The 23,282-nt window shown below is 37.1% G+C and overlaps 4 protein-coding genes across 9 annotated transcripts; 2 read left to right on the top strand and 2 right to left on the bottom strand.

The window, feature by feature from the left end:
- Positions 1–72: 72 nt before the first annotated feature.
- On the top strand, positions 73–9,136 carry LOC113645053 (glutamyl aminopeptidase). The gene is made up of 20 exons (XM_027150354.2): positions 73–1,220; positions 2,498–2,639; positions 2,844–2,975; positions 3,106–3,226; positions 3,528–3,682; positions 4,118–4,231; positions 4,335–4,469; positions 4,654–4,719; positions 4,828–4,893; positions 4,975–5,135; positions 5,307–5,389; positions 5,513–5,649; positions 5,757–5,812; positions 6,158–6,308; positions 7,204–7,277; positions 7,442–7,546; positions 7,637–7,810; positions 8,016–8,156; positions 8,341–8,422; positions 8,550–9,136. Exons 1-20 carry the CDS (start codon positions 583–585, stop codon positions 8,694–8,696), a joined length of 2,880 nt encoding a protein of 959 aa, XP_027006155.1. The 5' UTR covers positions 73–582; the 3' UTR covers positions 8,697–9,136.
- On the bottom strand, positions 8,892–12,885 carry rrh (retinal pigment epithelium-derived rhodopsin homolog). 4 transcript variants are annotated; one of them, XM_027150355.2, is made up of 8 exons: positions 12,667–12,879; positions 11,991–12,428; positions 11,528–11,718; positions 10,476–10,575; positions 10,244–10,397; positions 9,865–10,033; positions 9,600–9,778; positions 8,892–9,483 (listed from the first exon to the last, which is right to left on the bottom strand). In XM_027150355.2, exons 2-8 carry the CDS (start codon positions 12,097–12,099, stop codon positions 9,378–9,380), a joined length of 1,008 nt encoding a protein of 335 aa, XP_027006156.1. In that variant the 5' UTR covers positions 12,100–12,428; positions 12,667–12,879; the 3' UTR covers positions 8,892–9,377. The 4 variants fall into 4 exon arrangements, with proteins under 4 accessions (XP_027006156.1, XP_047668403.1, XP_047668402.1 ...); XM_047812447.1 differs by having other exon boundaries at positions 10,244–10,575; positions 12,072–12,428; positions 12,667–12,885; XM_047812446.1 differs by having other exon boundaries at positions 10,244–10,575; positions 12,667–12,882.
- A 626-nt stretch (positions 12,886–13,511) lies between these two features.
- lamtor3 (late endosomal/lysosomal adaptor, MAPK and MTOR activator 3) lies at positions 13,512–15,803 on the top strand. Of its 3 annotated transcripts, XM_027150322.2 has the most exons (8): positions 13,544–13,569; positions 13,744–13,824; positions 13,951–13,992; positions 14,069–14,103; positions 14,393–14,451; positions 15,016–15,149; positions 15,245–15,308; positions 15,527–15,803. In XM_027150322.2, exons 3-8 carry the CDS (start codon positions 13,984–13,986, stop codon positions 15,598–15,600), a joined length of 375 nt encoding a protein of 124 aa, XP_027006123.1. In that variant the 5' UTR covers positions 13,544–13,569; positions 13,744–13,824; positions 13,951–13,983; the 3' UTR covers positions 15,601–15,803. The 3 variants fall into 3 exon arrangements, with proteins under 3 accessions (XP_027006126.1, XP_027006123.1, XP_027006124.1); XM_027150325.2 differs by lacking the exon at positions 13,744–13,824 and having other exon boundaries at positions 13,512–13,569; XM_027150323.2 differs by lacking the exon at positions 13,544–13,569 and having other exon boundaries at positions 13,738–13,824.
- Positions 15,345–22,672, bottom strand: dapp1 (dual adaptor of phosphotyrosine and 3-phosphoinositides). Its single transcript, XM_027150320.2, has 9 exons — positions 22,498–22,672; positions 20,899–21,021; positions 20,120–20,253; positions 19,903–20,033; positions 19,163–19,210; positions 18,493–18,555; positions 18,325–18,410; positions 17,945–18,032; positions 15,345–17,780 (listed from the first exon to the last, which is right to left on the bottom strand). Exons 1-9 carry the CDS (start codon positions 22,557–22,559, stop codon positions 17,757–17,759), a joined length of 759 nt encoding a protein of 252 aa, XP_027006121.1. The 5' UTR covers positions 22,560–22,672; the 3' UTR covers positions 15,345–17,756.
- Between the last annotated feature and the right edge of the window lie 610 nt (positions 22,673–23,282).

Below are 23,282 nucleotides of genomic sequence, written 5' to 3'. Positions count from 1 at the left end.
CCGCCACTCCCATGTCTTAAACCCCCTCCTCTTACTCACTTTCTTCTCCATTCTGTCATTCTTTGTCCTTCTCTGTCTCTCCTTACATTTTCCCAACCTACCTCTCTTTCTGCCTCTTCCTCTTATTCAGAGTTTGTGATCATTCCTCTTGATTGTTTATTAACCTACATAGATTGATGACTAACTTGATGTGGATATGAACTACAGGGCATCTGGCTGTGTATGTCAGTGCTGTTGTTCAGCGCATGAACATCATTCAGCGAATCCCCCTATTTGGACATTTGGATTCATACAAGAACTTGTGGACTTACAGATACTTACATTTTTGTCTTTTGGAAAAACCTGCTGTTTTTAAAATCTCTGTCTTGTATCTACATGTTCTGCAGTTATATACACATTCTGTAGCCAGATTTTGATGAATGAGTGTGAGTGTATCCTTTACACAGTTGGAAAATCTGAGATTGCAGCTGGTTTCTCTTCTGGGAGGGAGAAGGAAGTAAGTGTGGATATTTGTGGAGTGTATGACCATATAACAGAGGGAGTCTTTGAATTGAGGTGAATAACAGCTTCTGACTGCACACCATGGAAGGGTTTGATTTGGAGGGGAAACAGAAACGCTACTGCATTCGAGGGAAGCACGCTGCTCTGATATGCTTGGCTGTGATAGTGACAGGCGTTGCAGTGGGTCTTGGTGTGGGTCTGAGCCAGAAAACATCCTCCACTGATGAGGGCACCAAGCCAACACCAACACCAACAACACCCCCAACTACAAGCAGCCCGGTGACGGACAGGGGCCCCTGCAAACCCTCCAACGATACCAAAGGTGGCTGGATCAATTTTCGTCTGCCTGACTACATCATACCAATCCACTATGATCTGCACCTGGAGCCCAACCTAGATACAGATGTTTATATTGGCAGTGTGGCTATCCATCTGAATCTGACTAAGGCCAGCACGCACCTATGGCTACACATTCGAGAGACATATGTATCATCTATGCCCACGCTGGAACTCAAGGGCCCAACTGGTACCACCTCCATTGGGTTGAAGGGGTGCTTTGAGTACACTCCACAGGAGTATGTAGTGATGGAAGCCACCGAGGAACTAAGGGCCACCAGCACAGATGAGTCCTACATCCTCACTCTGCAGTTCCAGGGCTGGCTGAATGGCTCTCTTGTCGGCTTCTACAAGACAACCTACGTTGACAATGGAGAAATCAAGTCAGTGATGTTTCTATTTTGTCTCTGCTGTGGGAAAAGTAGGATGACATTTGTATAAATATGTTGCTTCCACCAAACAAATATGTCGACGCAACTGGTATTTCATAGTTTGAAGGGGAAATCTAATAGCACAAAAAAATCCATAACTGTGCTTTTTCGCATTGATTTAATAAATTACAATCTCAACTCATCATCCTTCCTTAGAGTTTATACCAAAATTAGACATATCTGAATTCCTTTCACCTAAAATAGCGTGTGTATTTTTAGTGTGTTTTTAATCTTATAGTCTTAGCAGTATATCTGGCTTTTTCATGGTGTGAAAACAGACGTCTGTGCAACTGCTTAGGAACAGCTTTCACATTCCTTACAAGACCATTAGTGTTTAAGTGCAAAGATCAGAGCACAGATCACTGAAAAGAACACACATGAAATACAGCAGAATGAGATATAGGCTCCTGGGGGATCATGGCAGACAGAAAATGGTCCCAGTGGATTGTTCAAAATCCTAGATCAAAAACATCTTTTGTAAAATTTTTTCTGGTAGAGGAAAAAAAAATCTTGTAGAGGAAATGGCCAAAGTGAACTTATATTTCACCATGAGTAGCATAAAGCATGTGTGAAGTATGAAATTCCAGTGAGTAATGTGGAGGCACATGATTATACAATGATTTTTAGGGTGGAACTCTTGCCTTATGCAGCAGTAGCTTTTTATTATTCTATTTGGAGGTCGTGATAGATTTAACAGATTTCATAGCACAAGTCAACTAGAGCAGAAAACCAGATATTTACACGACACAGTTTAATCTTGTATTAATTGTGGAATGTAAGTCTTTATGTCATATGGGATCAAAAATGATGCTTTTGTTGCATAAAGTGTTAAATTATAAAAAAAAAAAAAAAAAACACACGCAAAAATTGTTTCTAAAATCCTGAATCACACACACATCATACTGTAATGACCTATTTTTGAATTTTTCCCAAGCTCAGTTAAGTCGGTTGATTTAAAACTTGACAGTAGTTCATGACTCGTGAACTGTAACAGCAGCAGTAGATCAAAACAACACTATACCCCTAAATATCACGTCTGTGTCTAATACAATGCATCTGTCTAAAATCAGCAATTTTTTCTGCTGTACTTTAAAACAACAGGAGTTTAGTCAAGTCTAAATTCATTTTCAGGGGACTTGAAACTGAAAGCGTCAGTGTGAGGGAGTGTTCACTTGGCGGACTGTAGAAGAAAAGTGTTGGTTTTACAAGTTCCTAATGTTCTCTTACAGAAAAATTGCAGCCACAGACCACGAACCCACCGATGCTCGTAAATCATTCCCCTGTTTTGATGAGCCGAACAAGAAAGCCACATTCAAAATTTCCATCACACACGAAAAGGCTTATGAAGCCTTATCCAACATGCCAGTGGAGGTTTGCTGCACATGCTAAAAAACATATTTAGAAGAAATTTATTACAGATTACTTAATATATATATAGTGCTGTAAATATTTGTACTATATGTTTGTATACGTGTGAATGTATATTTTGACCCATTCACTTTCCCTTATCTTTCATACCTATTTAAGCCTGTCTACAAAATTAGCTGATCTTAACTTTTATATGTTTCTTAACAGAGTAATGTGTCACTTTCTGACAACAAGGCAAAAACCACTTTTATTACGTCAGTAAAGATGAGCACCTACCTGGTGTGTTTTGCAGTGCATCAGTTTGCTTATGTAGAACAAAAGTCTAAACGACACATTCCAGTAAGTACAATCTTTTTCAATCATCAGTGTATTCAGTGTTTATGTTTTTATCAAAGACAAGAGTAAAAGCCTGCTTGTGAGAGTGGGATTTTTCTGGAAGTCCTGTTTAATCTCTCCTCTTACCCTGCAGCTTAGGATCTACGCCCAGCCTTCACAGATCCACACTGCTGAATATGCTGCAAATGTCACTAAGATCATCTTTGACTATTTTGAAGAATACTTTGACATGGACTACTCTATTCCAAAACTTGGTAAATATGTTAAATAGATTTACACACACACACACACACACACACACACACACACACACACACACACACACACACACACACACACACACACACACACACACACACACGCGTATACAGTATATTATACAGTATATGCAATATACTCAGCATGATTCTGTATTTAAATATGTATATACATTTTTTGTATATACATGTATAGACATATTTAGCATGTTGAATAATATTAGTCCTGTTTTTTTTGGTACTGTCCTCTCTATGACATAATAGCTACAAAACAAACTGGTGTAATTTCTAATTGCAGATAAGATAGCAATCCCAGACTTTGGGACAGGTGCGATGGAGAATTGGGGCTTGATCACCTACAGAGAGAGCAACTTGCTGTATGATGAAAAGGAGTCTTCCTCTTATAATAAGCAACGTGTGGCCAGTGTCATTGCCCATGAACTTGTGCACCAGGTTAATGACTTGAGTATCATCACTTTTAAAAATATTGCTTTAGAAGGTACCGCCGCATAAGTTACACGGTAACTTATCAAGCTCTTTTATGACACAAAAGAATCATTTGTCCCTTGTGATGAGCACAGCCACCGCTGGTTATGACCTTTGTATCCCACCAGAACACTGATACTGTATGCATTTAGATACAGGTTCAAGGATGTTGGAAACAATCTGCAACCATAAAACAATCTAATTTTCAGAGATTTCTGGCAATGATGCACTTGGATAAAATCCAAGCCATTTCTAACCTCCAGAGATTCAGTTTTTATCTATTTTATGACAGTTTCCAGTCCCTTTAATGGCTAAATCAAAATAAGGTTGATATGGTATATTGACTCAAGATAAATGTAATTGCCCTTGATCACTACATGATTGTCTGCACTGTACCTGCAGTGGTTTGGCAATATTGTGACGATGGACTGGTGGGATGATTTGTGGCTGAATGAGGGATTTGCCAGCTTTTTTGAGTATGTGGGAGTGGAGAAGGCTGAGCCCAGTTGGGGAATGGTAAGCCTGAACAATTACAATACATACAACTAAATGTTATACATTTTGGTAAATGGTGATTAAATACAAAAGTTTGCTTTCAACAATTCTTTTCTCTGACCAGCGTGACATCATGCTCATTGATGATGTATTTCCTGTCTTGGTTGATGATGCACTTCTTACTTCTCACCCCATCATTGTTGATGTGTCCACCCCATCGGAAATCACTTCTGTGTTTGATGCCATCTCATACAGCAAGGTCTCTTTATGTCATGGCCTTATAACTGTTGCTGGTTAGCCACTGAAGCCATTTCTTAGTGCTTTTAACATTGTGATTAGATGTAACAGCTTTTGTAACAGCTTTAAAGGCTTTTTGTTACTTTCTTTAATGCATGAATAAAAAAAACAACAACAATGTCCCTGTATTGTCCTGTGTTTTTTAGGGAGCGTCTATTTTGAGAATGTTGGAGGACTGGATAGGTCGAGACAACTTTAGAGATGGCTGTCGGGTAATTTCAAAAATATATATATATATATTTTGTCATGTCTACTACATCTGTCTGTGTATCATCGATGTATTCTGTACCCCTAACTCGAACCTTCATTACTTTTAACAGAAATATTTGAAAAGCTTCACTTTTCAAAATGCCAAGACATCAGATTTTTGGAATGCCCAGGCTGAGGTAACTTCTAAATGAAAAACGTCTTTGTTTTTATAATAAAGATTAATGTATTTCTAATTGCATGAATATGGATAATATTAGATAAGTGGGATGTCAGTAGCAGTTGTTATGGATACATGGACTAAACAGATGGGTTACCCAGTGCTAAGTCTTACTAATACAGATACAGAGGCTAAACTCACCCAAAAAAGGTTCCTCCTGGATCCTAATGCAGACCCAACTCAGCCCAGCTCTCCTCTGGGGTGAGTCTGCTTACGTCATTATGTCTTTTAATATCTCTGGTCCTCTACACTTATCAAATGCATTTCTTTGTCAAAATTTGCTTAATTTACATCATTTTAAAGCAACACTGTGCCCTCAGTTCAAAGTAGTTACTCTACTGAGAGATTGCTCATGATTAATCTCTCTCACAGCTACAAATGGAGTATTCCTGTGCAGTGGAAATCACTCAGTACCAACAAAAATGGCACTAAAATGTTTGATAAAGGACAAACAAGTATGTACTAGTATGAAATCATGTTTCAGAATCAAGTTCATTTCATTGATATTATTATATAAATTTGTAAAACCAGAGATTGAGCACCTTTTTGAAAATGTTTCTTTATAATTTTGCTTTCAGATGTAATTATTGAAAACTACTCCCCTGCTACTGATGGACTCATCAAAGTTAACAGCAACCACATGGGCTTTTACCGCGTCAATCACCCTGATGACATATGGACTGCCATCAGCCAGCAGCTGCTAAAAGACCACCTGGTACTTCCTCCTCTGTTTATACCTCATTTAATGCTTATGGCTGCAATAACGTTCAACCATAGAGGTTTCTGAATTGTCACTGCCTGTTTTTTATGGCTTCATTGCAGGTCTTCAGTGCAGCAGACAGAAGCAGTTACATTGATGATGTATTTGCTTTAGCAAGGTATATTTATTCATCACAAACAGGGCCAATGACATCTGGTAGTGATATTTGATGGAAAGGCTAAAATCTAATATCTAGAGTATCAATAGCTTGACAATTAAACTCTTGACATTATATCAAGAGTTCTCACTGACATTACTATTATTACTATTACTATTACTACTAACAACCACAGCAACAACAAACATACGTGATTTTTTATTTTTTTTTCAAGCAAGTGTTTAATATTAACAGGGCAATATCTTACTATTTACATTTACTGAACACTTGATTTCACTGTATTTGAATACTTGATTGTTTAAAATCGTTAGTTTTGAATTTTCTTTTAACAATATATTTCCACAGGGCAGATGTAGTTCATTATAATAGAACTTTTGAATTACTCAAGTACCTGGCCAAAGAGAGAGAGTATATTGTGTGGGCCCGGGTTGACTCATCAATAGCCTATGTGAGGGACATGTTGGCAAGTAACCCCACACTCTATCCCCAATTTCAGGTGAGTCTCTCAGGCTAAAACAGCAATGCATTTATGGTGAAGGAAAAATATATTCAGGCCCCTCTAAAAGTATATTGGAATGGCAAGGCCATTTTTTTGTTGTTGTTACAATACAAAAAGCCATTTGGGTTTGAAAAGAAATGATGAATATGATATAATAGATCAGAATTTTAGCATTCATTACCTGATATTTATGTTTAAATGTGTTAAACAAATCAAGGCATGAACGTTGAACTGTGGGTGACAGACCATCCAATTTGTAAGTGAGCAGAATATAGGAAATGAAACTTTACAGAATTCACAGACATTATGGGCCCTATATTTTTGCTCTTATTCAAATGGTGGATTGTGATACCTTCAACTCTACCCTGTGGATGCTGTTGGTTTTGTGGTTTTGCTAATCAGCACTAAAAGCTTCTGATCTCCATTTTGGTTTATTTTAAAACAACAAATTCAACCTTCACAGGAAAACCCAAATCTGAAACCAAGAATAGACATTCAGAGCTATTAATTGTTTTAATGATTAATTTTAAAAGACACACTTGAGCAACAAGAAATACATATAATTTTCATTTTCCAGTATTTTTGATTTGCTTGAAAAACGTGAAAAAAGTTCAAGCAAAAGGGGCAAGGTTCTACATTGTTTAATACATCTACCATTAAATTTAAGGGATTGAAAGCTGAAATCCTGATCTGGCATCAACTATCTCACTATCTCATATTCATCTTTTGATCAAAACCCAAATAATTTTAAGTATAAGACTGAAAAACAGAATAATCAGTCTTGCCATTCCAATACTTTCGGTGAGGACCGAAGATTCTTAAGAAGATAACCAGTGTAAGTACATGATATGCAATCTTGTTCTAATGAAATTTTTCACTTCTCCATGATTAGAAACTTTTTCGTCAGCATGTACAGAACATCTCTACAGAGTTGGGCTGGGACGATGTGGGCAGCCAAACTGAAAGGTATGTGTTACTCTCCAGGCCTGAAAAGACACTGAACAGATATTTATACTCTGTGTATATGTGCATTATATATATATATATATATATATATATATATATATATATATATATATATATATATATATATATATATATATTAATTGTGGTGAATTTGTCTTGCATAGGCTTTTGAGGGAGACAGTGCTCAGCATCGCATGCCAGATGGGTGATACAGCGACTCTCTCTGAGGCTTCTGCCAATTTTGAAAAGTGGATTAAGGGTGAAATCAGGTAGAGTCAATGATGATACAAAAATATAATCAAGTCAACACGTTGTTAAATAAGTAAAATGAACAGGAGTTTTTGTCACTGTGAGTGCAGCAGTGTACCGGTGAATCTCAGGCTACTTGTTTATCGATATGGGATGAAGAATTCAGGAACAGAGCAAAGCTGGGAGATTATGTTTCAGAGGTATCTCAATACCACACTCGCCCAAGAAAAAGACAAGCTGCTCTATGGCCTGGCATCTATAGAAAATGTTTCACTTCTCAACAGGTAAATCATTCAATAAAAATTACATAAGAGGGCAATATAAAGAGTTATAAAATTAGTGAGGGCAACATAGGGGTAGTGCTATGACGTGAATGTAGATCACCTCTATGACCAAATTGCAGTCAATGACTTTCCATTTCTAATTCATGGCTTCCTGTAAATGTTGCAAAAGCTTATTGAAGCATGACCTACACATTTTTTATGACAGGCTGCTTGAGGCTTCTAAGGATGAAGCCATTGTGAGGAGTCAAGATTTGTTCACTCTGGTGCGATATGTATCCCTAAACAAGTATGGTGAGAGCATGGCTTGGGACTGGGTCACTCTTAACTGGGACTACCTAGTGAAAAGGTGAGTGTGTCATAACACAATGGTGAGAGATTTTTCATTAAAATTATAAATAAAGTTGGTAACACACCCTGTAAATCCTATGTTTGATGTTTCACAGCACAGCTATCAAACAACCGATAAATAACATAGATACATGTCATGTTATCAGCTGGTCTTTATCTTGCTGTATCCTTATCTGATTTAGATACACAATTACGGACAGGAACTTAGGACGTCTGCTTAACAGAATCAGTACGTCATACAACAATGAGCTGCAGCTGTGGAAGGTAACACACACACACACACACAATGTATAATGGGTTTTTTGGTTCTTTGCTAGATCATGTCCTAATGATTTCTACTAATAAATTTATACCATTTATTTGTTTGTTCATTCATTCATTCTGTTTTCAGATGGAACACTTTTTTGCACTACACCCAAATGCAGGAGCAGGAGAGACACCCAGAAAGCAGGCTTTGGAGAGAGTGAAGAGCAATATTGAGTGGGTGAAGCTCAATGAAGACGAGATCCGCTCCTGGCTGGAACACAACGTGTCTTAAACATGTGTCACATTTAAGCACAAATTTAATCAAATAACTCCTCTGTTCTCAGAATTTTGTTTTCCAAGAAAATTAAGTCTTTACATTTTAAGTTAAGAGAAACTAAACTCATGAACCCACAGACATGATTAATCATAACAAGCACTAATGTTAATGTGTTTACACGTTACAGCTGTGTTTTGTTCTAGATTTAGCATTAATCACTCTTACCTGGACATACGTTTAAGAAAAACATTTGATGTTTTGTATTTAAGAGCCGGTTGGTTGAACTAAAATAGTTCTAAAAAGGTTTATATGATTTATATGAGTTATATGATCATATGTTCTGAAGATTATCATCATTATTCAAAATAATTATTATACACTAAATGCATTATAAAACTAGAATTAATGTATTTACATTTAGTGTATTAAAGAAAAATAACAGTTCATACATTTCATCACAACCTACAAATAATTGTATTTCTTTTGTGTTAAGTCTTTACTGAAATTTCTATGATGATGAAGCAAAGTTCATTTCCAAGCTGAAATTCTGTTTAAAAGAGTCTCTTCACATAATGCACATAATGTTTAAATTATATCTAGTGGCAAACAATCTACTTCAAATCCTATGGTGCTAGGTAGTGTGAGCACACAGAGCTAAGCAGAGGACATGATGGGCTTTGCCGGAATTATTAGAGGTTACTGGGTAAGAGCCATTTGTGAGATCGTCATAGGAACTTGGTTGTTAATGGTGACATGTCGTCGGGTCTGGCAACGCAGCATCCCCACGATGGCTCTTCTGAACCTTAAGCATACAAAACAAACCAAATGTTTATGTAAATGTTGGCACAACTTGCTTACAAAAATTCTTTAGCAAGAATTCATGTTCCAGACCAACTGAGCAAATTAGATTGACATTACTTCCTGTTGGCGATAACATAGATGCAGGGGTTGTAGAAGGTGGAAGACTTTGCAAAGAGTGGTGCGATGATGGCCATCGATGCAGGAATCGTTCTAGGATCGCCAAAAGATGCCCATAGACACACAACAGAGTATGGAGACCAGGCCACCAAGAACATCACAATCATCACAATAGACATCTGAAAGCACAGTTAGATAGCAAGCTAACAGCAACAAAAAAATGAACACACATTAATTACATTGTAATACAAAAACATCTGCTTGCCTTAGTTACATCTATCTGGTCTGACCAATCGATGTTAATACTGTCCAGGCAGTTGCTTTCCTTGTACCTCTTCATGGTGACTGAAACATTGTAATAGCAATAGAACATGACAGAGAGTGGTATGATAAAGTTAACAGAAATCACAGCCATCGTGTAGGAGATAAAGGACCTGAGGGCACAAAGGGAAAGAAATTGGAATCGATGGTAAACGTGAACAGTTGTAGCACAATAGTATCACATTTCCTAGGATAATAATGAAACATCACAGCAGTAAAATAGAGTTGAGCAGAGAAAGAATAAAGCTAAATCAAAGTTAAATCATTGGCTAAATGTTCACGGAGGTGAGTTGTAAGCTATTGCCTCTAAGAGGGCAACTCACGCATCATTGTTCCTCCAGTTGATAGTGCATGTGGCTCCAGTTGGGTCAGGAGCATAACTAGCCCAACCTACAATGGGCATGGTGGACCAAAACACTGCGTTGAGCCATGCAGCCATAACCAACAGTGTATAGGAGTGTGTAGTCATCTTCTGGCCTACAAGCACGAAAAAGCACAATTTAGTCAAGTCATTCTGAAAAAAGATTCTCTGTTGGAACACAAATATGTTCATACCTATATCAGGTCTGCAGATGCTTATATATCTATCAATGGCCACCACAGTGAGCAGTCCAATGCTGGCCATCCCAAAGAATATATTCAGGGCAGCATAGATCTACAAGAGAGATATCAATAGATGTCATAATCAACTATCATAGTCAACTGGGTGCACAAAAAATGAATTAGTTCATGTTATCAATGATGCCCTGCAATGGGTTGGCACTCCGTCCAGGGTGTATCCTGCCTCGATGGCCGGTGACGCCTGAGATAGGCACAGGCCCCCCGTGACCCAAGAATTTGGATAAGCGGTAGAAAATGATTGAATGAATGAATGTTATCAACGAAGAACAAAGTCACACATTTAGAGCTCCTGCTAATGATAATGCAAGAAAACTGAAAAATAGAGGCGGGACAATACACTCCAATCAGGATTCAATTTCATTCACCATACTACCTCACATTCCAAATCAGTTTCAACTTTTACTGAGAAATTGTGGCTGAAACTTTATTTCTAAATCATATATGACAATATAAAATAACATGCATTTTGTCTGTATAAAACAAAATAACTTTTCTAAGAACATTGAAAACAACATGTACTACAGATTTACTAGATATTTAAAAGTAAATAAATAAATGTATACAGTACACTCTCCCAGAAATTTGATTGAATAAATAAAGTCTCTGACCCGAAGGATAGGATAGACTGAACCATAACGAGTAATTGCGACTTAATAGTCGTTTTATCTCAGAGAAAATAAATCTCTAAATTCGCCTAAAATGCTCTGCTTCCATAACCAGTTTGAAGTGACCTCTGAACTGTCAGTCAATTCAAAGAACAGATGTTAACACTATGGGTTGCAGATTGGGACCTCAAGTGTTCAAACAGTGTAACTGTATTATATGCTCAAGAAAGAATGCTGATTTCCTGCATCCAACTCTGCACACACTCAAGTTTAGCAAATAAAGTTATTCATTTTAATGTCCACAGATCGTCACTTGGATAAAAACCATCAATTCTTTGATTTCAGCATACATGTCATCAGTAAATAAATATGGCAACAAACCTGACAACCAATATGCCCAAATTTCCAGCTGCCATGCAGGTCAGAAGCAGCAGACATGGGGTAACCAATACCTGCTACACCAACATCAGTGAAAGCCAGATTAATGATGATGGCATTAGTGGCATTACGCAGTTCTTTAAACTTTGCAAACATAATCAGCACCACTAGGTTACTGGACAAACTGATCACACCTGCATACAGAAAGAAAGAAAAAAAGAAAGAAGGTTGAGTAGGTTCATACAAAGACATTTTTATAACAGTATGAATACGGTTTATTGTCTCATGAACAATCCAGCTGGTTAGATCTGGCCACTATACAAGCTACACTATACACATTTTAGAACATCATGTATTTATCATAAATATAAAGCCCCAAAACCGCTAACGGCACAAAAAGTACAGACTTGTAACTATAGGTCTACGCTATATTTGACAACACTATCAAATACACAATACTCTTTACATGCAGTAATGAGGTATCCGGCAACAATGTTGTGTTCCATTTGCGAGAAGACGCTTTTCCCACCAAAGCTCACGGGCTCACTTGAAGAATTTAGGATTTCGGGTCCCATGTCTGAAAATACAATCAATCCCACTCCAAAAGCACTGGTCAGATGTCGCTACTGTCCAGCCCAGTTCACTTCGATGGATGGAACTTTCTCTAGCATGTTCAGCATGCAGTAAGGAGAGAAAGAGTGAGGAGAGAGGGAAAGGTTTGGAGATGAGGGTTGGGGGTTGAGGCCCTCTGAACGTTGCCAGGGTGACTGTGTGACTGAAGTAAGTGAGGTGAATTCGACAAGGAGGATTATGGTCTTTCTTTGGTTTACAAATACTGAAGAGCTCATTGTTTTTGTTCTAATCCTCACATTAAGGATTTTCATTCTTGCATAAGACTTGCAATCTAAAAAAAGAGACAAGAACAGCACATTCTCAGCTTTAATATCAGTACAGCCAAGCACCATGACAAACCCTCACTGCTAAAAAACAATACAAAAAAAACAAAACAACGTACACCAGCAAAGTTGTCACCAGCATACATGCAAGCAATAAGCAAAATCTTATTAGTTGAACCAGGAAGAGCAACTTTATCAACAGGATATCCGCGCTGTGGCTCTGTGGTTTGCATGTTTGCCTTTTACCTCCAGGGATGTTGGTTCATTTCTTGCCTTCAGCCTGTTTGCATGGAGTTTGAATGTCCCCCGTGCTTCTGGGAGTTTCCTCCAGGGTGCTCCAGTTTCTTCCCCAGTCCAAAGAAGAAGTGTGAGAGTATGAGTGGTGCACTATCCAGGGTGTCCCCTGACTTGTGCCTGAAGTCCACTGGGAAAGTCTCCAGGCTTCCCCCAACCATATGTAGAATGAGCTGTACAGAAATGGATGGAATGGACAAGCATGGCCATAGTAGACTAGACTAGTACAAACATCTTTTTGTTGTTTTTTTTAACAGGGATTAAAAGAAAAAAAAAGAATAATTAACAACATTAGAATTTTTGGCTAGATAAATTCCTGGGATTTTAAATATCTACCTGTATGTTACTGAATATACATCATGGCTTGCACACATTGACAACAGTATCCAAATCAAATTGTGCTGAATAATCATCTTATAGCTTTATTCACATTAATTGGAAAGTGGATTAGCTTGAGATAGTTTATCAATGCTGAGGTGAACATACAAAACTCGGCTACCTGCAGCACTGCTTTATACTTTCAGTTATTTCCGTCAGTTCAGAGTAAATGCTTGAACATTCATAATTCATACATTGCTATACTGTAACTGCCCTCGACTTAGACAGTAACATCTTTTACTATATTTTCTTTCTAAAGATTTCTGTCATCATTTATAGTCTTCTGGCCTCATCTACCTTATCCAAACTAACTGAGGCTTGGTGAAGCTGATATGAGTTTGTTTAGGTTAAAAAAAATATATAAAATTAACATCCTTTATTATTAATCAGAATCAGAATCAGAATCAGGTTTATTGGCCAAGTGAGTTCACACACACAAGGCAATCTGGTTCCAGCTGTTTGTGCAAATTACTGCAGGTAACTTTTGTTTGTTTTGCATAAGCTTAACATGAATTATAAAGAAATGTAAACAGATTAAGGTGACAGAAGCTCTGTCTCAGTACAGCCCTGCCTGGTGCTATACTGTATATTTCTGAAATTACACTGATGTGTCAGTAGAGGGCGCACTGAAACGTGTTCTCTCGATAACAGGAAATTACGATTAGGGAAGTCTGTGTCATGTGATATATACACTGCGTGACGCAGAAAGCGTCAATAAAGGCCTAAATAAAGGTAACGACAGTTGTTTTGACGTACATTCTTCGTGTATTATTTGTATTATTTGCATTTTAAAGACTGCTAACTGAGGTGTTGTTGTCTTATTTTGAAGTAATAATGTAAATAAGCGTGTTGTTGCAGGAAGAGGCGCACGAGCACACACTAGTTTGCACCATGGCAGATGTAAGTACTGTAGGATTTTTATAGAAAGCATCTGATCTCCTTAGACATGCTTATAACGGATGTTATGTGTTTGCAGGATTTAAAGAGGTACCTGTACAAACAGTTGCCAACGTAAGTTGTTTTGTTTTATTGTTATTTATTATATACTTATGTTATCTATTGTTAGACCTTTTTTTGGCAACTCTTCAAATCAACACTTTAAAAAAAAGTGAATAGTTAAAAAAGTACTGCTTCTTCTTTTATTATTGTTGTTGTTTTTATTAGTTTTATTATTATTGTTATTAGTATTATTGTTATTTTTATTATTTTATTATTGTTATTATTGCTGTTGTTGTTATCTTATTATTTGTTGTTGTTGATATTATGATATTATAATACAGGTCCTATTTTCTTTTACCAGGGTTGAGGGTCTCCATGCAATAGTAGTAACAGACAGGGATGGAGTTCCTGTAGTCAAAGGTACTTAAATTCCACTTAATCATACAGAATATGGCCAAACGTTTTTGGACACCTGATCGTCACACCCATACGTTCCTTTTGAAAATCCTGTTCCAGATTGAGTCCAACATTTGCTTTTAAATACCTCCATTCTAGTATAATAAGGATTCTGAAGTGCGGCTATGGGGTTTTGTGCTCATTCAGCAACAAGAACATTAGTGCCATCAGGCGCTGATGTCCAGTGAGGAGGTCTGGGCTACAGTCTGTGTGCAGTGAGGTTGAGTTCACTGCTTTATGCATGATACTCTAGTGCATGTGTGCTCCAACTATTACACAAAAAGTTTTAATGGACCTTGCTTAGTGCACAGTGGCATTGTCGTGCTGAAAAACTTGTTTTAGCCCCTTAGTTCCCAGGAAGGGATACTGTACACTCAATTATGTGTTTTTCCATCTTTTTGGAAACAGTTTGGTGAAGGCCCACGTATGGCTGTGATGGTCAGGTGTCACGAATATTTAGCCATATATCATACAGTTTTAACAGTATCTAAAATGTGGCTTGGTTTAATTCCCCATTGTGTTTTTTAGTTGCCAATGACAATGCTCCTGAATATGCGCTGCGACCTGGCTTTCTCTCAACATTTGCACTGGCCACAGATCAAGGCAGTAAGCTGGGTCTGTCCAAAAATAAGAGTATCATTTGCTACTACAACACGTATCAGGTATGGAGCTTCACAGCATCCACTCAGCTGAAATTCTTTCTTTGACTTGCTAATTGTTGTCACTGTTGTTTAATTGTTGTTGTTGTTGATTTCAGATTGTGCAATTTAACCGATTACCTTTAGTGATCAGCTTTATTGCAAGCAGCAGTGCCAACACAGGTAAGTGTGCCATGGAAGTGAAAGAATGACAGCTAATGAGGCAGATACATATTTTATTTGTGAACACTTTACAACTTCAGCTTACAAACTGCCTGGAAAATACATGGTATTAATAGAGAGATTGCTTTTAACTCGCAGACCTCTAAAATACAGTCCATTTTTAATGCACACTGATATTTGCATCATTTGGTGATTCAGTTTTTTCATGTTATTTTTAGGTTTGATCATCAGTTTGGAGAAGGAGCTTGTTCCACTGATTGAGGAACTAAGACAGGTGGTTGAGGTTGCCTAGAAGGCAGACAGTTATATAACTACCGCATAACTATATAACTACCTGGATCGGATCAAGACACACACATGCACCTTGGACATTGATGTTGGCTGTGAACCTGGATTTCATGTCAATTGCTCATGATGCTGTATGTTTCTCTTTTGAATGTAACACTGTCTGGTTGTATTTTAGATTTTTCTTCTAATTAATAAATTTGTTTATGACTTTGGTGTACAAAACCCAATTATTTGTTTATTTTTAGAGTTTTCTGAGGAAGCCAAATGAATACAGGTCATGCCACCTGACATGCGCAACACAAATGTTGGTGGATAACACAACTCGTTTTGTATAAATAAGATAAATAATTATCATTCTGGATAAGGATGTCTAATAAAATGCTGTAAAGGTTGCAGGCTGATATGTTGAACAAAAAAGTTCAGCCCAAACTTATTGCATAATTCAAATATTAACCATTGTCTCATGAATAAAGGGGATATTAATCTACTTCACACACTGTTCTCTAGAATATTCTGTAAAGAGATCATGTAAAGCGTTTGACTTCCTCGTGTTAAAGCAACTATTGAATTTAGCAACAGCTATAAGGAACAGCACTGTTTGGTGCATCTGATCCGGTAAAATAGCCCCATGTTCCTACATAAAAGCGATTATAACTTAACTAATGACTCATATTGGGACTTATGATTGTTCATATCATTATAGATCCACGTGTTGGACATTTTAGCAGATATTATGGGTTAAATATATCTTCTGGGATTCTTCTAATGTAACAAAAATATAAAAGTTGAAAGTCACTGTTGTCTAAAATTCCAGTTGTAGTTTGATGGTGTTTAAAATCTGTCCATTCCTCATGTTCTGTGTTTACCAATACAGTATAAAGGCCAGTTCTTTTGTTTTTGCAACACTGAAGACATTTGGGTTTGAGATTTCAACTTTTATTTCCTGATATTTACATCTACTCTGAACATGGCATCTTTAGTGTTAGTCCACTCTATTACTAGGTGAACAAAGGTATAAGGACCAATAGACGTAAAGTAACTAAAACAACATTTGGTTGTATATATTTGACTTGAAATAACTGCATCAAGCCAAAGACCCACTGACATGACCAAACCGAGGAATTCTCCTTTTGTGAAGCTTTTCCAGGCTTACTGTATATGTCAGCTCCTTCCAGTTGATTGTTTTGGGGGGTCTCACGCTTCAGGACATGAAATGCTGCTCAATTGGGTTAAGCCCTGGTGTCTGATACGGCCCTGTCTAAAACCGTTCACTTTTCCCACCTGAAGAAGTAGTTGTTTTGGACATTGACCTTTCCATTACTTTGGACTGTTGTGGGGTTTTTTCTTCTCAGCTCTCACAATGATTGCATTGCTTGCTCTTCCAAAGACAGCTCCCTGGTCTTCATGCTGATTTATCCTATTTAACAACAAATGCGGTACTCACAGGCAGAACCCAGAACCCATCAACCAAGACCAGACATTCAGAGCTATTAATTGTTTAAAAACTGAATCTAACAGCTGGGCAACAAGAAAGACCTGTCATATTGATTGATTGATCATTTAAAAAAAAAAATGGGTGGGTTCAAACAAAAGGTTCCATGTGTGACAAGATTCCATGATTAACAAATTTAGTTACGAAAGAAGAATTAGCCTGGTCATTCCAATACTTTCGGAGCGGACTGAAAATAAAACCATTTAATGAGGTAGAAGCAAACAATGTAGGCACCTTTATATTTCTTACTTAGTAAAAGTTAAATTCCTGTTTCCATTCAGGGTTTTAGTATTGTATCAACACCTTGCAATGCATTGCACTGATGCGGCTGTGGACTACAAGCTTACTTAGTAACACCATTAATGACTTCAGTTTGTAAATGCCATTGGGCCCAAATGTCTTCCTTCACCCAATCACTGGAATGCACCATCTCCATATACGGTGTGTGTAACAGAACGTCCGGTCTTTCTTCCAGAGTCACATCTGAGATAGACACAGTCTTCACATTGCTCAGTGATGCCCTGACTAAAGGTTACATTAGCCACAGGAGCAAATAGAAACCTATAGCAGTAAGCAAAGACCAAAGTTCCTCCTATTAGATCATTCCTAACTGCCCTCATAGCTCACAATCCCAGTAGTTCCTTTTCTTCTTTTCCACATTCTGGACATCATCTTCCTTTCCTTATCTGTGACTGTAAAAAAAAGATGGGTGTAATGACTGTTAGGCAATGGAGGAAACACTTCTATACATTTTTTTTATTATTGAACAATCATTGTGACTATAACACATCTTACACCTGTTAAATTGAATGTCTACTATATACTATATTATTATTAGAGTTTTTTGGTAACCTACCAATTTCCATCGTAATATCTTTATCCATTCATCAGCCTCCACACCTGATTTTGCACACAAATAAAACGTCCTCTCAGGGAACACTAGACTATTATAGAGTGGAAATAATGAGTGAGAGATGTGTAAAAAAAACAACCTCAGTGTTTTGTTAAACATTATTTATGGAGAGTGCTGTATTGTTATGGAAAGTATTATGTACTATGTTTTTTTTAGTAAGTGTGGGTGGTATGAAGACAATGAGTGGTAGCTAATTGCTGCCCTCTATGCCTACATGGTGGTGTGTCTAGTTGCACTTCCCCATTTTTAAGTTCAAGAGACAGAAAATAAATGGAAAACATATACCAAAACACGTCATACAGTGTGAGTATCAGCGTTCCTACCAGAAGCAGTTAACCCTGTCCTGGCTGTAATCGAACTGAACGGCAGAGCATGCTTTCAGGTCCAAGGTCCTAATAGGTTCTGGAAACTGACCAAGACAAATAAATAAATGAATAAATAAATGAATTTCACACTGCGCACTGATTACACTCAATGTTTTTTACACTTACCATTTTGTCTTTGAAGTACTTTAGCTCATTTCTGTTCAGTGTGAACCATCTTTGTTTCCAGTTCTACAAGAAAACCTCATAATAATTACTCAAAAGCATCTAAAACAATGGTAATCATAATGTTATTAATTATTTACCACAGATCTGTTTGTAAATACACTTTACACCAACCACTATAATAATAATAATAATAATAATAATAATAATAATTATAATCTCCTATTATTATTATTATTATTATTATTATTTATTAATGCAATAATTCATTGTGACAACAGCTCAACAGATAAATTCACACAGAATGAGGTCAAGCACTTTAGTTTCTATTCACTATCAGATAAAAATGTAGAAAAAAATTTTTTTCCTTGCAGAAAAAATTATTTCCTTGACTCATTGTTGGTGTCAAATGGGCTCATTTCACCTTTCATAAAGGTTCCAGTAACTCAAATTACCACACTAAAATCGTGGTGATCATAAAGGTACCTCACGATACACTAGGTTACAATAGCAAAAGTCCACATCAGATTCCACTCCTGTCAGCAAAGGACATGAATTTGGGATGATGGACACAAGCTCACAGAAACTCGACAGGTGAAAAATGTCTACTGTTGCTGCTCAAAAATAAAGATTGTACTATATAACATGGTGAAAATTTACATTACATTAATACCTTTACGATGCCTCCTTGTTTCACCAGATAGCCCTCTTTTGTGCCAAGCTACAAGAATAAAAACAGATAATATAATAAAAACACAGACTTTTGAATCATTTGTGTCAAATTACTTTTGATATTTGCCTAATTAGCAGCTTCATTACACAAGTTCTTTTGGTTAAGGAACTCAACTGAACAACTTGAATATTAATCTTTATAATTAATGTATGGTCTTCAGTGATGTCCAATATATATTTTGTAATGAAATCTGAGTCAAATAGACATCTTTTTTATTTACATTTTGTCTATTTACTCCTTCCTACCTCATCCACAATTTTGTCTGATGACCTATTGATACTGTAGGTCCGACTGTGCCAGTGAGATTAACCTCTTCATTTAGATTTCTCATTAATGGTTGGTGAGAGACGAAGCCAGCGGCCATTTTTTTAAAAGAACGAAACTGAACTTTGGGGTATTGTGTATGAATGCGTAGGGAGATTTGCATCATAAAAACATGTTTCAAACATTACGAAAACTTTAATACAAACTGTAAGGTGCTGTTAACATGGGATGTGGTAGCTCAGTGGTTAAGGTGTTGGGCTACTGATGGGAAGGTCATGGGTTTGAACCCCAGGTCCACCAAGCTGCACTGCTGGGCCCCTGAGCAAGGCCCTTAACCCTCAGTTGCTCAGTTGTAAGTCACTCTGAGTAAGGGTGTCTGCTAAATGCCGTAAATGTAAATGTAAATGTTAACATACTGATGGAGCACTGGGGACCAAGTCTCTTTCACTGCGTCCTGACTGTATAGCTGTGTGCACACACACAGACTCGTAAATGGATGGCTCCTCCACCTGGCGGGGGTACGGGAACCGCAGCACAATCAGGTTCCCTGTACAAAAATAATAACAGCGGGGAAATTGAGGACAGAGAATCAGACAGAAGTAAAAGATTTATGTGTTTGTCTGTGTGTCAAACCTGACTCACTGCCCAGCAGTGGCTGATTGGCCAGGTGACTGGTGAAGTCTTGAAGGGATGGAAACTCATTAAATCCAAAAGAATATCTCCCAGACTGCCGCTGCACGTGGAAGTGCTTCACAGAGTCCTTTGCCCTGGTTAAATCAAACCACAACATTTATTCCAAGAAGGGCTACTTAATGTTTCTCCTAACTCAATGTGCAGAACAACATTCATGGCACAAAAGTAAGAGTTACACTAACCTGAGGAGTTGATGGCTTTGGCTACACAGCTGGACTAAATACTAAATAGTTTTTAAACGTAATGTCAAACATATATTATAACTCTGCCAGTGAATGATTAGCACAATATAATGCACTTGGAAGGATGATCAAGGATTTAAATTCGTTTTCATATGGGCTTATTTTCACTGACCTGGACTGATAATACTATCATGCTAAAAATGAGATTATACTTTTTCATAATATGGAACTGAAACTGTTAACAGAAAAAAAAGAAAAAACTAAACTTAGAGGAATGCAATGCACAAAAATACTATTTTGTTTAATTCTATGGTTTAATTTAAATAAAACAATTTAAAAAGTCTGTGTCTTAATCCCAATTAATATGAACAGTAAACACACTGACCATGGCAAAGAAAAGCTAATAGGCGTGGTTCCCTATCAACAAAGCCAATAAATACTGGCATGAAATGTGAGCAAGCAGGTAACATGGGTAAATAGGATCTCAGGTTTGATTCAAACTCTAGATACAGGAGGAGAGCTGGAAAAGAATCTAACCTGACAGAGAGGGCAAAGCATTCATGTCCCTTGTTGCTATTTCTGAGCAGAAAGCTCCCATCAACCCCATTTGACAAGAGTAGAGCCTCAGCTGCATGTCGAGACAAATCATAATGGTACCAACTAGATAGAGATTGAGAGAGAGAGAGAGAGAGAGAGAGAGAGAGAGAGAGAGAGAGAGAGAAAGAGAGAGAGAGATGAGCCAGATCAGCCACAAATAATGTTGTTTGTCTTGCCAAAAATCAGAATTATAGCTATTGTTAGATATCAGCATAATATCTTACTCTCGATACTCTTTTCATCAACATCACCATCCAAATGTCATATTACCATCCCCTCAACACACGCATGCATTAAATGTTAAGATGTTTTCACATATATCCGCTAACATATATGTGCTTTATGTTTAACATGCTCATTCCTTCAGTTTCAGTAACTGCGTTATCCTGGTGGCTCTGCAGTCTATCCCAGGAACAATAGGTGATGAGGCGGGATTCCAGTCCATCACAGGGCACTATGCACACACACACACACACACACACACACACACATTCATACACTCAAGTGTAGCTAAGGAGGAGGTGGTGAAAAGGAGGTATATATCAGTGATCTTGAAAAATGGGAGGAAACCAGAGAACCCAGAAAAACCCCACTTGAATACAAACAGAAGAATAAAAACCCGAGGATCGAACCGGGGACCTGGAGCTGTGAGGAAACAATGTGCCACCATGCCACCAGACACAACTATTAAACACAATCTATTTAAAAGTAAAGGCACCAAGACACATGTTAAACATATAAATAATGAGACTTCCTTGTTGTCCAGAAGCATATCAACTGACGTGTTTGTAGGGAAATACCCAGGCTAAAAGAAATTGACCTTTACACAAAAAATATGAAAATAACCCAATGACAATGTAGTTATACATGCACAGTTTTCTGGCATGACGTACTGTAACTCAAATCCCTTACATCACAAAAATAGAACATCTCTCTTAGAAGTCATTTAGTCCTACTTTATTGCCAAAATACATTTACACATTAACAAACATGGAGACATGGTTTCAGAGGCATGTTTACAGCTCTGTGTTCTTTAGAGCGTATCTGAAGTCAGAGACTCGTTTCCTCATACAGCAGCTCATCATCACCGTTGGTTTTTTTTCCAGCATGAAACTTAGAAGCCTGACATGTAAATAACTTTGTAGACTAATGAACCATAACTTGCATTTGTACAAAGTAAGTCCAAATGGTACAAATGGACCTAACATTCACATATGTGTGTGTAGTTATATATATATATATATATAAATATATATATAAAATATATATATAAATATTTTATATTTATATATATAACTATATATATATATAAATATATATATAAAACTATATATATATATATCTGTATATATATATATATATCTATATATATATAACCATATATATATAATATATATATAAAACTATATATATATATATATATATATATATAAACCATATACATATAAATACAGTTTTGTTTACAGTAATATATGGTAAAAGTTCAAACAGCCTTATGTTTAAAATGCTGCTTGTTTATTTATAAAGTAATGGACTCACCTAACCGACTCCAACTCGTCCATGTCCTCTGGGCCACTAAGTGTGGAGCTGCAGACACTCATTGCGGCTTTTGTGTGAGATTTAGAGAGAAAATGATACTTCAGCAGAACAGACAAGGCTGAGAAATCTAAAAGCGGTGAAGAGGAAACTGAACCTGTCACACAGACACGCCCACAAGCAACAGATACGCCCACATGCCGACGGCCACGCCCACACATTTATGCGGTTCACCATAGTCATCTATACACTAGATGTCGCCTTGGGGTCCTAAAAACGCGTCAAAACCGCCGCCATCTTTATACGGTGCTCTTGTACTTTAAATGCATGGACGATGCCGGACTTCTGTGCTGCGTTTGGTTGTTCAAACGAAAGAAATCTAAAAACCAGACAGCAAGGGATTACATTACACAAGTGAGAATGTGTTTTATGATATTGAATGTTAGGAAATTATATTTCTGGTTACGTTTGGTTTGTTTAAGTCCTTGGTTAATGACCACAGCTAATCCATGCTAGTTAACCACTAGTTTTTGACAGTTAGGGAAACCGACAATGTTGTAGATTCCGAAGCTCTTAATAAGGACGTCAAAAATTGAACCATACTTTTTTTGCTTAAAGGTGAAAAGACCCAACTTTGTGTATGTTTTGTAAGATTCCCTTATCTGTCAAACATATTTTATATTCAGATTGTCCTGGACTTAAGACAAGCAGAATGCTCTTTTATCAAGTTATTCAGTTAAGGACATATTTAATGACATTATGCCTGAAAAGGGTTTGGATCATTTTTA

This window comes from Tachysurus fulvidraco, chromosome 4 (genome assembly GCF_022655615.1).
Source record: "Tachysurus fulvidraco isolate hzauxx_2018 chromosome 4, HZAU_PFXX_2.0, whole genome shotgun sequence".
In the NCBI taxonomy this organism is placed as follows: domain Eukaryota; kingdom Metazoa; phylum Chordata; class Actinopteri; order Siluriformes; family Bagridae; genus Tachysurus; species Tachysurus fulvidraco.
This window is presented reverse-complemented; position numbering and strand designations above follow the sequence as displayed.

Excerpts from the sequence above, each read along its gene's own strand:
- LOC113645053 (XM_027150354.2), top strand. The coding sequence starts at position 583 with ATGGAAGGGTTTGATTTGGAGGGGAAACAGAAACGCTACTGCATTCGA. Across the intron at positions 4,894-4,974 it reads TTTGGAATGCCCAGGCTGAG|ATAAGTGGGATGTCAGTAGC; the intron begins GTAACTTCTAAA and ends GGATAATATTAG. Across the intron at positions 5,650-5,756 it reads AGCTGCTAAAAGACCACCTG|GTCTTCAGTGCAGCAGACAG; the intron begins GTACTTCCTCCT and ends GCTTCATTGCAG.
- rrh (XM_047812446.1), bottom strand. The coding sequence starts at position 12,099 with ATGGGACCCGAAATCCTAAATTCTTCAAGTGAGCCCGTGAGCTTTGGT. Across the intron at positions 11,719-11,990 it reads CGGATACCTCATTACTGCAT|GTGTGATCAGTTTGTCCAGT; the intron begins GTAAAGAGTATT and ends TTCTGTATGCAG. Across the intron at positions 9,484-9,599 it reads TATGTTATCGCCAACAGGAA|GTTCAGAAGAGCCATCGTGG; the intron begins GTAATGTCAATC and ends TGTATGCTTAAG.
- lamtor3 (XM_027150325.2), top strand. Across the intron at positions 15,150-15,244 it reads GCTACTACAACACGTATCAG|ATTGTGCAATTTAACCGATT; the intron begins GTATGGAGCTTC and ends TGTTGATTTCAG. Across the intron at positions 15,309-15,526 it reads AAGCAGCAGTGCCAACACAG|GTTTGATCATCAGTTTGGAG; the intron begins GTAAGTGTGCCA and ends TGTTATTTTTAG.
- dapp1 (XM_027150320.2), bottom strand. The coding sequence starts at position 22,559 with ATGAGTGTCTGCAGCTCCACACTTAGTGGCCCAGAGGACATGGACGAG. Across the intron at positions 19,211-19,902 it reads TGGTCCCCAGTGCTCCATCA|CTTGGCACAAAAGAGGGCTA; the intron begins GTATGTTAACAT and ends TTATTCTTGTAG. Across the intron at positions 18,556-19,162 it reads AACAAGGAGGCATCGTAAAG|AACTGGAAACAAAGATGGTT; the intron begins GTATTAATGTAA and ends GTTTTCTTGTAG.